This window comes from Crocuta crocuta, unplaced genomic scaffold, assembly GCF_008692635.1.
Source record: "Crocuta crocuta isolate KB4526 unplaced genomic scaffold, BGI_CrCroc_1.0 scaffold160, whole genome shotgun sequence".
Classification (NCBI taxonomy): Eukaryota; Metazoa; Chordata; class Mammalia; order Carnivora; family Hyaenidae; genus Crocuta; species Crocuta crocuta.
In genome coordinates, this window is record NW_027527591.1 from 2,718,806 (window position 1) to 2,731,435 (window position 12,630).

Genomic DNA, 12,630 nt, shown 5'->3' on the forward strand with positions numbered 1-12,630 from the left:
TCTGAAGGTGCTAAATATAATCTCAAGAGAATAAGGGGTAGTTTAGGAAAGAATGATACAAGTAATTATTCTCAAGGGAAAAGCTAGGTTTTCAACAAAAGAGCATTCAATGCCATGCTGCTTATTTTAGAGGAATTGTAAATCCTTAACATTTATCCCATTCCTAAATTGCTTTCACTGTAAACACTTTTAAACAATTCAGTATACAGAATGTTTTTTATACAGTAAAAAAAATATTTTTAATAGAGAGTAAGTACACATTGTCACTACTGGGAGTAATAATGAGATTAGTAATACTAAAAATATTGGGAACATCTAGTATGCTAAAAAAAATTGCTTCTATAAACTTGTCTTTTCTTTAAATACAGGATTCATAAGTCCAGAATGGAAACAAGAAATATTCATATTGATATATTGTCCTTTTTAAAATTTCTTTTGGCAACTTTAGAAACACTAAATCCAACTTAATGAAATGTTAGTCATTATAGTTATCTAAATATATTTAATTTTATTTATCTGTTCTCGGAATCCTATGTTAACAACTCAAGGGCTGCATTTTATTTCACTCTGAAAAGTAAGTCATGATAGATATAAGCTGTGTTTGGTGTTTACCTAGCACTCCCCAAAATAGCTCTTATAATTCTGTCAAATTCACTTCCATGACCACCACGTAAGTTACACGGGTCTCTTGACTGCGCATGCATTCATTCATTCAGCAAGCAATTATTGAGACCCCATGTCACCAGGCATCGTTCTATTCAATGAGAAGAGAGCACACACAACCAACAAAAGACTCCTTATTTAATAAAAGAAGCATACATAAGCAGGAAACAAAACGTTCTAGCAAGAACCTCAAGAGTTCATCAAGAAATTTGACTAATGCTGTGTTCCAATGTAAATAACTGCACTGCATTTCCCTTACAAAGGTACTGTCTGTTGGACAATACTTTTGGAAAACATGACAGTGGTTTTAATAGAGAAAAGGTCATTTCTCATCTACATAACTTTCTCTAATTGAAAGAGTTTATCAAATCAATTTTCTTGATTGGTAAGAATTTGGTCCGTGAAAATACATACCTTTGTGCTGAGGTCCAGTAAGGTCTCCTTATTAGGACAGATGCCAGAGCCTAACCCACCCAAGGCATAGGCAGAACGGATCATCACTGGGTAGCCAATCTTATCTGCTGCTTTCAGAGCATCCTCAATCTATCAACAAGAAAAACTCAAAGTTTGAAAAGCTGACCACACTAGCAGAAAAAAACATACCAATAGAGTCTAGCAATTCAGGTAAATCAGTTTATTTGAGAAGAATGACTATAGAAATGTGTTATTCCTTCATTTCCTACTGAAACACAAGTGTTGTTTTACAAATTTGAAGTAAAATTCTAGGATTTTTTTCATAACCACTGAAAGGTTTCTTTCATCTTTTAGTTATAAATTTTATTTTGCCATATAAAAAATAAAACAATGACCAAGGCTATCATAATCATCATTAATTTGAGAATGGGAGCCATATTGAATTTTTTTTATTAATATTTTTATTTATTTCTAGGAGAGAGAGAGAGACAGCGTGAGCAGGGGAGGGTCAGAGAGAGAGGGAGTCACAGACTGAAACAGGCTCCAGGCTCTGAGCTGGCAGTCAGCACAGAGCCCGATGCGGGGCTCGAACCCACGAACCGCGAGATCATGACCTAAGCGAAAGTCGGACGCTTAACCGACTAAGCCACCCAGGCGCCCCTGAATTTTTAAATTCTACTTAAAAACCTTCATCTCTTCATGATACAAGGATTTCTACTGCTGAAACTAACTTGATATTCCTGCAATAGGCCATTAGGAGTACTATACAGAAAGAGTTTTCATTTTTCAAGTTCAGTCAGAGAGTAGTCCCAGAAGCATAGATTTTTTTTTTTACCTTACAGAATATAACATATGGTGGCTATATTTTTCTGTCATGGAATATTATTACACTACCAATGGGAGTGTAATTACACCTTTCCCATATGCCTGTTTCGCATCCTGAGGAAGCAAGGACATAATTAAATCTGGCAATGAAAGAATAAATGTATGGCAGGAGCTTTCCAAATGTTCAGCAGAGCTATCCTGGGACTATTCCTGACTGACAGCTCTGCAACATTGTGTGTACTTGAGAGCATTCTTTTCTGAAACATATACAACCCATTTTAGTGGTCCCAGCAGTAGCTGCCCTTTTCCCTCAAGATTTGCCTATTTTTGCAATGGGGAAGTTGCAACAAAAACTGCCTCTAGAACCCCCACTTCACTGACTGTATGCCTGAAATCAGGAATAAAGTCAGGGACAAAAACATATATAGATAGATATAGATATAGATATAGATACAGATACAGATACAGATATAGATGATGTAGATATAGACATAGATATAGATATAGATATAGATATAGATACAGATATAGCTGATATAGATATAGATATAGATTATATAGATACAGATACGGATACAGATATAGATATAGATACAGATATAGATATATAGATACAGATACAGATATAGATATAGATATAGATATAGATACAGATACAGATATAGATATAGATACAGATACAGATACAGATATAGATATAGATAATATAGATATAGATATAGATACAGATACAGATATAGATACAGATATAGATATAGATATAGATGTAGATGATATAGATATAGATATGGATACAGATACAGATACAGATATAGATACAGATATAGATATAGATATAGATATAGATGATATAGATATAGATATCTTAGTGCCTCATAATAGCCTCTCAATAGGCACAGGCTACAATAGAAAATGATCTATCCTCTTCAAACAACTAAACTACAAGTTTTTCAGTCATGAATCGTATTGATTAGATCCAATGGCTTTTTTCTAGGTAATTTCATTTGTAAATATTTATTCCATTCTAACAAGAAAACTTCAATCCAATCATTTCCCATTTGCAGGTCATTTGCATCAACAAGATGTGTGTCAAATCCCAGGAAGAAGGTAAAAATCACTTTGGCGTTGTAAGTTGACATCGTTCTTTGTTTTAATTCATGAGATTTGATAGTCAGTGGCACTTCAACCATTGATAAACCACTTCATCTATGGGCTTTTGCTTTCCTTTCCATAAAATATGAATACCTCTCCTGAACATTTTAGCATGAAAGGCTGTGATTAATACACAAAGTCTCTTAGATACTGAGACATTTCTGGAAGAAATTATATGTAAATATAATAATGTAACTCTTATTTTCAGGCATGACAAATAATTCTCCCTCTAAATGTAAGACAAATAATGGCCTTGTTTCTCCAGAATAAAGACTCCTTACCGATTCCACCGCAAAGCTTGGAGCAATCTTTTCATTAATTTCATTTAGTTTGTCCGAGAACAGCTGCCTGTCTTCTGTGGCCATAATGGATTCAACTGAGGTCCCCAGGACTTTCACGCCATACTCCTTGAGTACACCTCTCCTGAATAGTTCCACTCCTACAGAAGAACGAAGTATAATCAAGTTCTAAAATCTCAAACTCTTAAGTCTTTCTTAACAGATACCTGAATACAACTTTTTTTTAACTTTATTTTTTTTAATTTTTTTTATTTATTTCTAGGAGAGAGAGAGAGAGACAGCGTGAGCAGGGGAGGGTCAGAGAGAGAGGGAGTAAGAATCTGAAACAGGCTCCAGGCTCTGAGCTGGCAGTCAGCACAGAGCCCAACGCAGGGCTCGAACCCACGAACCGCAAGAGATCATGACCTAAGCGAAAGTCGGACACTTAACCGACTAAGCCACCCAGGCGCCCCTTTTTTTAACTTTAAAATGAACTCCAAAAAGTCACCAGAGTCCACAATAAAATTGTACTTAAGGGAAAAAATTTTGAAAGAAAAATTCTGAGGACATTCTAGCAAAATATTTTGCTGGTGGTATTATTACTTATTATACCACTCCTCCACATGATTTATACTATCCTTATTAATAAAAATCATAGTATGCAGTGAACTTCTAGATTTTAGTATCTTCTGTTTCCTTCTATGGTCCATTTCTATAATGAGATTCTCTTATTTAAATAATTCCAGTGCTGTGGATCTCTATATGGGTGAAAAATCATCAAAATAGGGTTTCCATTAGCATGCCATCTAACATTGGCTAAGATTTTTATATTTGACTTATAAATTATGTCACCAACTGCTTCCCCAACTAACTAATGAGATTCTCATTCATTATCTAGTTCCAAAGATTTGAAGCATTGTCAAAGGGACAGAGCATTGGACTCAGCAGATGCATGAAGGGATAGTAGAGAGACTAATCTATGTTATCGTGAAAATATATGTGAAATCCAAATGCTACAGGGCCAACACGTGACAGCACAAAGCATTTAGTCAATGTTAATTCTCATTTTTTATTCATGATAGTTCGCAGGGTTTCACTGGTAACAGAGAAAAGCAAAATCCTGAAATGGAGGAGAGAGACCTCACTTGGCCACCTGAGAGCATTCATGTAAAAGGTTTCCTTTTGTACCTCAGCTGTTCTGCGAAATAAACCAGTAATATTTATCACATGACATTTTCAGGTGGTTGTTTGCTAACGGCTTCCTCACACATTAAAGAAAGAAAAGCTTTTATGAACACACAGAGCATAATTGGTAGATGGATTCAAACAAAAAATATTACACAGCAGTGCATGGGCTGAAGCTCTACAGTTAAACTAAAAAGAACTCACCACAGTTCAGAGCTGTCTGGCCACCCATGCCTAGAATTAACCCATCTGGCCGCTCCGCCTTGATGACCTCTGTGACAAACTGAGGGGTGATAGGGAGAAAGTAGACCGTATCTGCTTGCTTTAAGCCCACCTCGTTGGTCTGCACCGATGCAATGTTTGGGTTCATCAAGACAGTTTTGACATTTTCTTCCTGAAAAAAAACAAAAGGACCCAGAATGGGAACATATGGTCTAAAGAAGAGAATGACCATATTCAAATGGAGGGTTTGTATTAGGTGACAAAACTCACTATGGGCTGTAGAGATCAGTAGTAAAACTAGGAATAAAAAGGAAGACAAATGTTTGATGAAAGGAAGGAAAAAATTGCTTGATAATAAAACTATCCAAAAAGACTGGCTGCCTCATGAGGTTCACCCCGAATTCTTTGCCACTGGAGGCATCAAGCAAAACTTAAGATAATGTCTATAGAATTTGACTAAAGGTCTACAAATACTGCTGAACTTTATAGCCCAATCGACCTTAAAAGACTAAATAAAATGCTTTAAAAACTTAAAAAGTAGTAAGCTATAAAATAGAACCAGAGGCAACATCAAAGAAGCCTCCCTTAACAATGTTTGTCAAAGACCAACATGGAGTGTACATTTAAAATGCATGATGATGTGCTTCTTTGCTGGAAGCATCAAGAGCCTTCTGCTGGATTCCATCCTTTTAGATTTTCATGCCTGCCTTAATGTGTCAACAAAGAGCATTATATGCTGTATACATCTTATATTAATAGAAAATGACCAAGCGGAAAAAAATAAAATAAAAATTTCTGTGTGTGTGTGTGTGTGTGTGTGTGTGTGTGTAAAGGTATTCATAGCTCTATCTTATTTCTCACATCTGGAGATACCTCAAAAATAATTCTTCATGTAAGCTATGAAGGATAATAGCTTTATAAACTAGGATGAGCATGACACTTAGCAAAATAATTATTATAAAATATGGCCATATGGCTCTTATTATTTTGCCTATGACCATGTCAATTTTGAACGCATCTAAAACATCAACAAAATATTCAGATGAAAGTATAAAAATCATCCTTGAAAGCCCTACATGCCCTTCGGGGAGGATCTGAATAAAATATTAAATATATTTCATATTACTTTAAATTCAAATGGTGCCTTAAAACTTATAATGTACTTCTTTATTAATTTATTTGATTTTTATTCCAAGACTACAAGAGAAATTTCTACCTCACAGATGAAAAACTTGACATTCTATAAGGTTAAGTGACTTGACAAAGATCTTATAGCTGATAAATGGCAAAATTAGGTCTCTAATCCGAGTCTTATGATTCAAGTTCTATGCCCTTCCCTCAATATGAGCCATCTCTCAAGAGTTAAAGAAAGTGCTTTTAAAAAAGTGTTATTAAAAATTTTTGAACATATACATACAGATAAGCAAATGCATTTAAAATATGGATTGGAATTTAAATAATTAAGTCTAAACTGAGAACACATCATCAAGCTTACAGAAGGTCTAACTACTAAAGAAAAGCACAAACAGACTTAAGTGTTTTCTTGAATGTGCTATACATTGAATACTGCTATTTTTGAGAAGTCAAATTATATAGGTAAAGTTCCATAAATGACTGTGATGAGTGTTCATACATTTTAAAACTTAGAAATAATTTCAAACTATTTTAATAATTTTTCTAACTTCTTTCTAATATAGTTATGGCTATAACATATGCACCATCTGATCATTTTTAAATATTTAGTTCAGAAATTCATTTCTACTAACTTCCTAATTAATCATAATACTTTACCTAATAATTCCTATCCTTAAGTTAAAATACATAACTTCACCTAATGGATGTAAAGCATGTAAAAAAAATAAAAGCTATGAAAATACTACTCCTTTATAAAACTACCAAATAGAATTAAAAGCATGCTAACTATTATATGTATTTATAAATCCTGAATGCACTTACAGTGCTTTCCAACCAATCTAAACCATTGGACATCCTCTAATTATATAAAGAGAAATTGAATCATACTACAATGAAATAAAGTACTCTTTGAAAATGTACACAAAAAACACATGTGCATGTGTATATACGCCTATGCATGTATGGAGAGGAGTATTAAAAAAATAAAAACAAATGGGAAGAGAGTTAGGTAATTGGTGGCTGCATTCTGGTCTTTCCAACAAACATCTTTGTGTACAGAACATTGAATAAAGCAAAAAAAAAAAATTCTGGCCAATCATTTTTCTGTGTTTGTTGTCCTAGTTTCCTGCCGCCTTCAGTGTCTTGCTTTCTCCTAGCCAGGTCTCTGGTGAATGGATTTATACTGCAAAGCCAGAGGCAATGTCACAGAAGAGCTCATATGGCCACTGGATGGCCTCATTAGCACCAAAGTGGTGAATATCCAAGGAAATAAGGACACTAAAGGGATGCTAAGTTGGCTTTTTAATAGAAATATGTTATATGGACAGTGAAATTTTTCTAAAGGTTTGTTTTGCTATGACAAACGGTTGGGGAGATCTTGAAAGACTTTGAATAAACAGGGAGGGTGTTCTTCCCAACATGAGTATCAAATCCTCTTTTTTACGTGAAAATCTGCCAGATCATTCTGGTAGGTCACCCAGCCCAAGTCACAGATGGGGAAATTAGGTCCCCTAGGGACAGATAACAACTTCTATAGCTTGGACAAAAGGCATGGTTGCCTTTGTTCTCTCAACTGGATCTTGCCATTTCAGCCATAGATACCTGAAGCATCCTGTAGAACATTCAAAATATCTTAGAGCCCAATTCTCTCTTTCACACAAAAGGCAAGTATATTTTAGAAGCTCACTGACTCAAAGGAAATGAGCAACATCTGTAAATGTGACTTTTTATGTTTTCAGTATAAATAGGTGGCAACATAGATGATTTTGGAGATCATGCTAAAGTTCTTGATTTGCAGGTGTGAAAAAAGTTTGAGAAGGTTAAAATTTTTGCCTGTGATCAAAGTTTCTTTAATATAAGATGTGTAAGGAATAGTTAAGGATATCAATTATAGTGACTTTGAAAGGAGGTAGTGTCATAAATCTAAATTATAAAATACTAATTAGACTCATTAAAGGAGTATATTAATTCTACAAAGATCTCTCACCTTCATGGCTTTTACAGCTTGTGATCCCGAGTAGTCAAATTCACCTGCCTGACCAATAGATAGACCTCCTGATCCTAGAATAAGGACTTTGGAAACCTGTAAGCAATAAGAAAACGACATTGCTTTGATTAGGAAGATGGGAGAAATAGGCATTTTCAAGAGTGGAGAACTCAAACTATATTGTCTAAGTTTACATGGTGATTTGAAGTACAATATTTTGAAAAATATGTTGATAGGTGAGGAAAAAGACTAACAATTTAAACATCTCTAATTTCAAAGCAATTTCCAAAGTTCATGAAGTTTTTTTTTCCATTTAAGTAAAAAATTTTGAGAAGTCTACGTTTTATTCAAAGACATATAAATATTTAAGCACAATTACATAAATATATATTTTAAAACAAATGTATATATGATAAGACTCTCTAAAATTTAAATGTGTTACATTCTTTGGTTTATATTCTTTGGTTTCCTTCTGGACAAAGGAAGCCTCTGGGCCTTCCCTAACGGACAAATGAAAATATAGAAGGCAAGGGGACATGCGTACACCTGTATATTCACAGTTTTGCCCTTACAGTTCAGTGCCAGAAATAGTTACAGATAATGCAACAAGATAAAGCACGTCTTGGCAACATACTGAAAATCTACAAATTGTATATATGATTCCAAGGAAATAATGATACTGCTTATTTTTGAGCCACAGAGCCAAACCTTCAGAGAAGAAAGATACTCTTGCTCACTGCAAAAAGACAAGGACTTGGGAAAGTTGGTTTGCCTCAACAAATATTTATTAAATGCCTACTACACGCAAAGACATGTGGAATCCCAAATTGTATCTTTTTCCTCACGATTCACTAAAAGAAACTCATCTGAAGAACATGGGTTGATATTCTGAGAAAAACACTGTACAGTAAATACATGGCTTCTTTGGCTACTGAGAATCCACTGTTTTATTCCACACTGAGTGGGTAAATTACCTCCAATCTTTCCATCTCAGGAAAAAAGGCTGCCATGGAAATCCTTAAAACAGAGCATCCAACTCAAATTATCATTTTATGCAGACATATAATTCAATTATTTTTACTTATAAAAAGAGTCAATATGTACATATATACTTGAGAATATATATACTTTCTCTAAATTTTATATAATAATTGATGTGGGTATATGTGTGGTTTAGGCTGTGAGGGAAATGGGTGGAAACCTTAACATATTAACATATACATTTGAACAAATAAGGATTCATGTCTTGTGCTATAGTAATCCTTATCCATTTGCTTTTTAGAGGAAAATAATATTATTCTATTTATGATGTTGAATAATACTTCTAGCTGAAACAAAAAAATGTTTTTTCATCTATAATAATTCTGTAATCTGAACTGTATCTCAAGCATACATAAGACTATAGTTTATTACATAATAAAAATGTGTCAGATTTGAAACTAAAAGCCTATTCTTTATTAAATTATTTTATTACAAATTTTCTAGAAGAAGTAAACTGTAAAAGATTTTATTTCAAAACAGGCAAATTCCTACAAACACCATCAAGAACAGACAAAATAATTAGATGCTAAAATAATGAGTAATTACCATATTACTAATCATCTTTTGCAGTCATTAAAATGGTTATCATTAATTTTAAAAAATTATCACACGATAACGAAAATAAAAAATACGTAAGTCACAAAGAAGCCCACATATACTGACCTCAACTCGAGAGGCAACTAGTGCTGGCTTGGGCAGAACCGATGTAATCGTGGTACCTTTCCCTTTTTTTATCAGTGAGAAAAAGGAATCAAACAGGTACTAGAAAAAAATAGAACCAAGTTAGAAGCTGAAAACTCATCAGGTTGCTAGATAAAACACAGCACGACCAGTTAAATTTGAACTTCAGATAAGTAACAAACTTTTTTTTTAGGATAAGTATTCATATGCACTATTTGGTTTTTATTTTTCTGCCAAAATTGGCAAAATTAAATATTTACTATTATAAGAATTAGATCAAATAAACATTTCTAATTGTTCACTTCAAATCCTATCAAAAGAAAGTTTGCAGCAGACAATGAACATTTCAGATAATGCCTTCTAAGAATGTCAAGTTTCCATCCCCTTAATTAGGGGATATTTTCTTCTAAATGTTTTCTTCTAAATAAAACTCCAGTTATACAAAAGAAATTAAAGCTATATTACATATACATCCTAAAGTTCAAAACAACTGGATTTTGAAAATTTCTGTTTTCTCTAAAAAATATCTCTAAAGTTTACTCTTAAACGTTACCAATGAATTTACTTCTGTTGTTTCACCAGACATGACAAATTCCAACAGATATTCATTTTGCAGCTTTTTGGCAGGACAAAGAAAAAGGATTAAGTGCTACTGGATGTTGCATGTCTTAATTTCAATGTTCCTAATCTGAAGTACTAATATAGGCAAAATATTTAAATTTTAAATTAAAAAAAACCCAGCATTCACCATGCATTAGGCTATAGTGTACGTCACCAAATTTTCTTTATGCTTTTCATTGTGGGTAGGTAATGGTATACTAATTTGGGCTGTTAAGAATCATTATTTCCTAATAATATTAAAAAATAAACAAAGCATAAATGTCTAAAAAGGCAAGTCACAGTTTAGAAAGTAGGCTTTACAGAGGGAAAACTCTGATTCTCCTCATTTTACCTAGGTGTCTTTTCTGAGAATATCTGCTGACAAGGAGAAACTGTCAGCATGGCTAGTGGAGGCCTTAGGGTGTGGGAGAGGAAGTCACACCAGACTTTCCAGACTTTTCTGAGTGTCACCAGGAGCTTTCGTTTGGAAAGATGACTTTGAGCACTGAACCAAAAACTCACACACAAAAATAAAAATATTTAAATTAAAACAAAATTCCTCTAAGCATTCCTTGTGGTTCTTTTCTTAAGCCATCTGACTCATATATATGTGCACGCACGCCCTCTCCCCTCCCGAATACCCCTTCCTTCTCCTGCTGCTGTTTATTCTCCCTTCCTGGCTATACAACCAGTTTCCATAGGGATTTTTGTGAAGTCACAGATGGGGGATTAAAATTTCATTTCAGTTATGAGAACAAGAGAGCAAGAGGGAATTCATTTGCATAGTACAACCATTGTAAATTTCAGAACTAAATATATTAGAATGATAACGATTTAAATAAAAATAGCATCGCATCAGGTTTCTTAAGGGCTTTCCCACTTTAAATTTTAAAAGAGATAGAAATTTCCTCTGTGATATTCATGGGGAAATTTTAATACAATGTGTGCGTTATCAAAGCATTCTTCTTGAAAATGTTCTTACCCAAGATCATCTGGGGTGATTATTTTTGTTTCTCAAGTTCCCACATAAATACATTTCTGATTTTAAAAAAGATTAAGTGTGGGGCGCCTGGGTGGCTCAGTCAGTTAAGCGCCCGACTTCAGCGCAGGTCATGGTCTCATGGTTCATGGGTTTGAGCCCCGCGTCGGGCTCTGTGCTGACAGCTCAGAGCCTGGAGCCTGTTTCAGATTCTGTGTCTCCCTCTCTCTCTGACCCTCCCCTGTTCACGCTGTCTCTGTCTCTCAAAATAAATAAAACATTTTTTAAAAAGTTAAAAAAATACAAATAAAACAAAAAAGATTAAGTGTATAATAAGCCTCATTTTCTGACATACCTCAGTGTCTGTTGGGCCTGGGCCGACCTCTGGGTGGAACTGCACACCAAAGAAGGGTTTGCTCTCATGCATAATCCCCTAAAGGAATAAGAAATAGGAAGAAATTCCTTCTGTAACAATAAGTGTCAACCAGGGCTGTGTACTATTTAGCGGACAATAAAGTCCAAATAAAAACACTAAGTTAAATGCTTAAAGACATTCTAGCAGCTAAAGCCATGATAAAAACAGGCCAAGAAAGGCCTCAACCAAATGTGATCCTCTCAATAAAAACAACAGATTTGGCCCATAGCCTTTGGGCCCCCCTCCCCAGCATCTCAGAATAAACTCAAATCTTCTTATCTCCCACTCCTAAATTACTTCTCCAAGGGTCTTCTCAAAGGCTACTTCAAAGCTAAGTGAGTCCCAGAGACTCACACAGACTAGGCCCAAAGAGATCTCCACCAATTGCCTATTAGCAATGAATGTGTCAGACAGTCACTGATTAATCACTCAAGGAGTGGATCTTAATGAGTCAACTCGTGAGACAATAAGATAGAAATGACTTTTTAAAAAGCAGAGGGCCCTGGGAAATAACCTATAAGAGGAGTTTTTATACACGCACCCACCAAAAAAGCCCACATAAACAAGGTGTCTGTATAACAGAGTATTAAAAGCTCCGCATTACTCATTGCCAACTGAACAGGTTTATTGAGAGCCCTTACCTCATTGGTTTGATCATTGACATTCACAAAAAGTGGCTTCCAGCCAGCAGGAAGGGTGTTGTCCAGAGCATAGCCATGATTCTGAGCAGTAATGAAAGCCTGTCTATTTGTGATATTCAAAACAGGCTGATTTTGCCCTCTGGAGAGAAAAGGAGAGAAAGAATAGGGAAAAGGAAAAGTGAAGAGAAGAATATAAACACATTTGTCGTAAAATAGTGAACAAGGAAAGCCTATTAAAATGTGAAGGTTTCAATTGCTTAGTGAAAATTACTCTGTGAGAAAAGTCACAGATTGTTAATCCCAATAATTTTAGCAACAAAAATGATTTCAGGAAGCTTTGCTGTGTGTTAAATAGCAGGTCTATTAAACTTCTACAGTTTTAGAAAAGGGAGAACGTCACTCATAACAAAAAG

At 34.6% G+C, this 12,630-nt stretch overlaps 1 protein-coding gene across 1 annotated transcript in view; it reads right to left on the reverse strand.

Annotated features, from left to right (window-relative positions):
* CPS1 (carbamoyl-phosphate synthase 1) overlaps positions 1-12,630 on the reverse strand; it is a 140,315-nt gene that overhangs the window by 75,700 nt on the left and 51,985 nt on the right. Inside the window, exons 11-17 of the mRNA XM_077770982.1 lie at positions 12,218-12,356; positions 11,517-11,594; positions 9,565-9,663; positions 7,861-7,956; positions 4,722-4,911; positions 3,336-3,493; positions 1,078-1,206 (exon numbers count right to left, since the gene is read on the reverse strand). Of these exons, the coding sequence (XP_077627108.1) occupies positions 1,078-1,206; positions 3,336-3,493; positions 4,722-4,911; positions 7,861-7,956; positions 9,565-9,663; positions 11,517-11,594; positions 12,218-12,356 (889 nt within the window). The remainder of the gene's footprint in view (positions 1-1,077; positions 1,207-3,335; positions 3,494-4,721; positions 4,912-7,860; positions 7,957-9,564; positions 9,664-11,516; positions 11,595-12,217; positions 12,357-12,630) is intronic.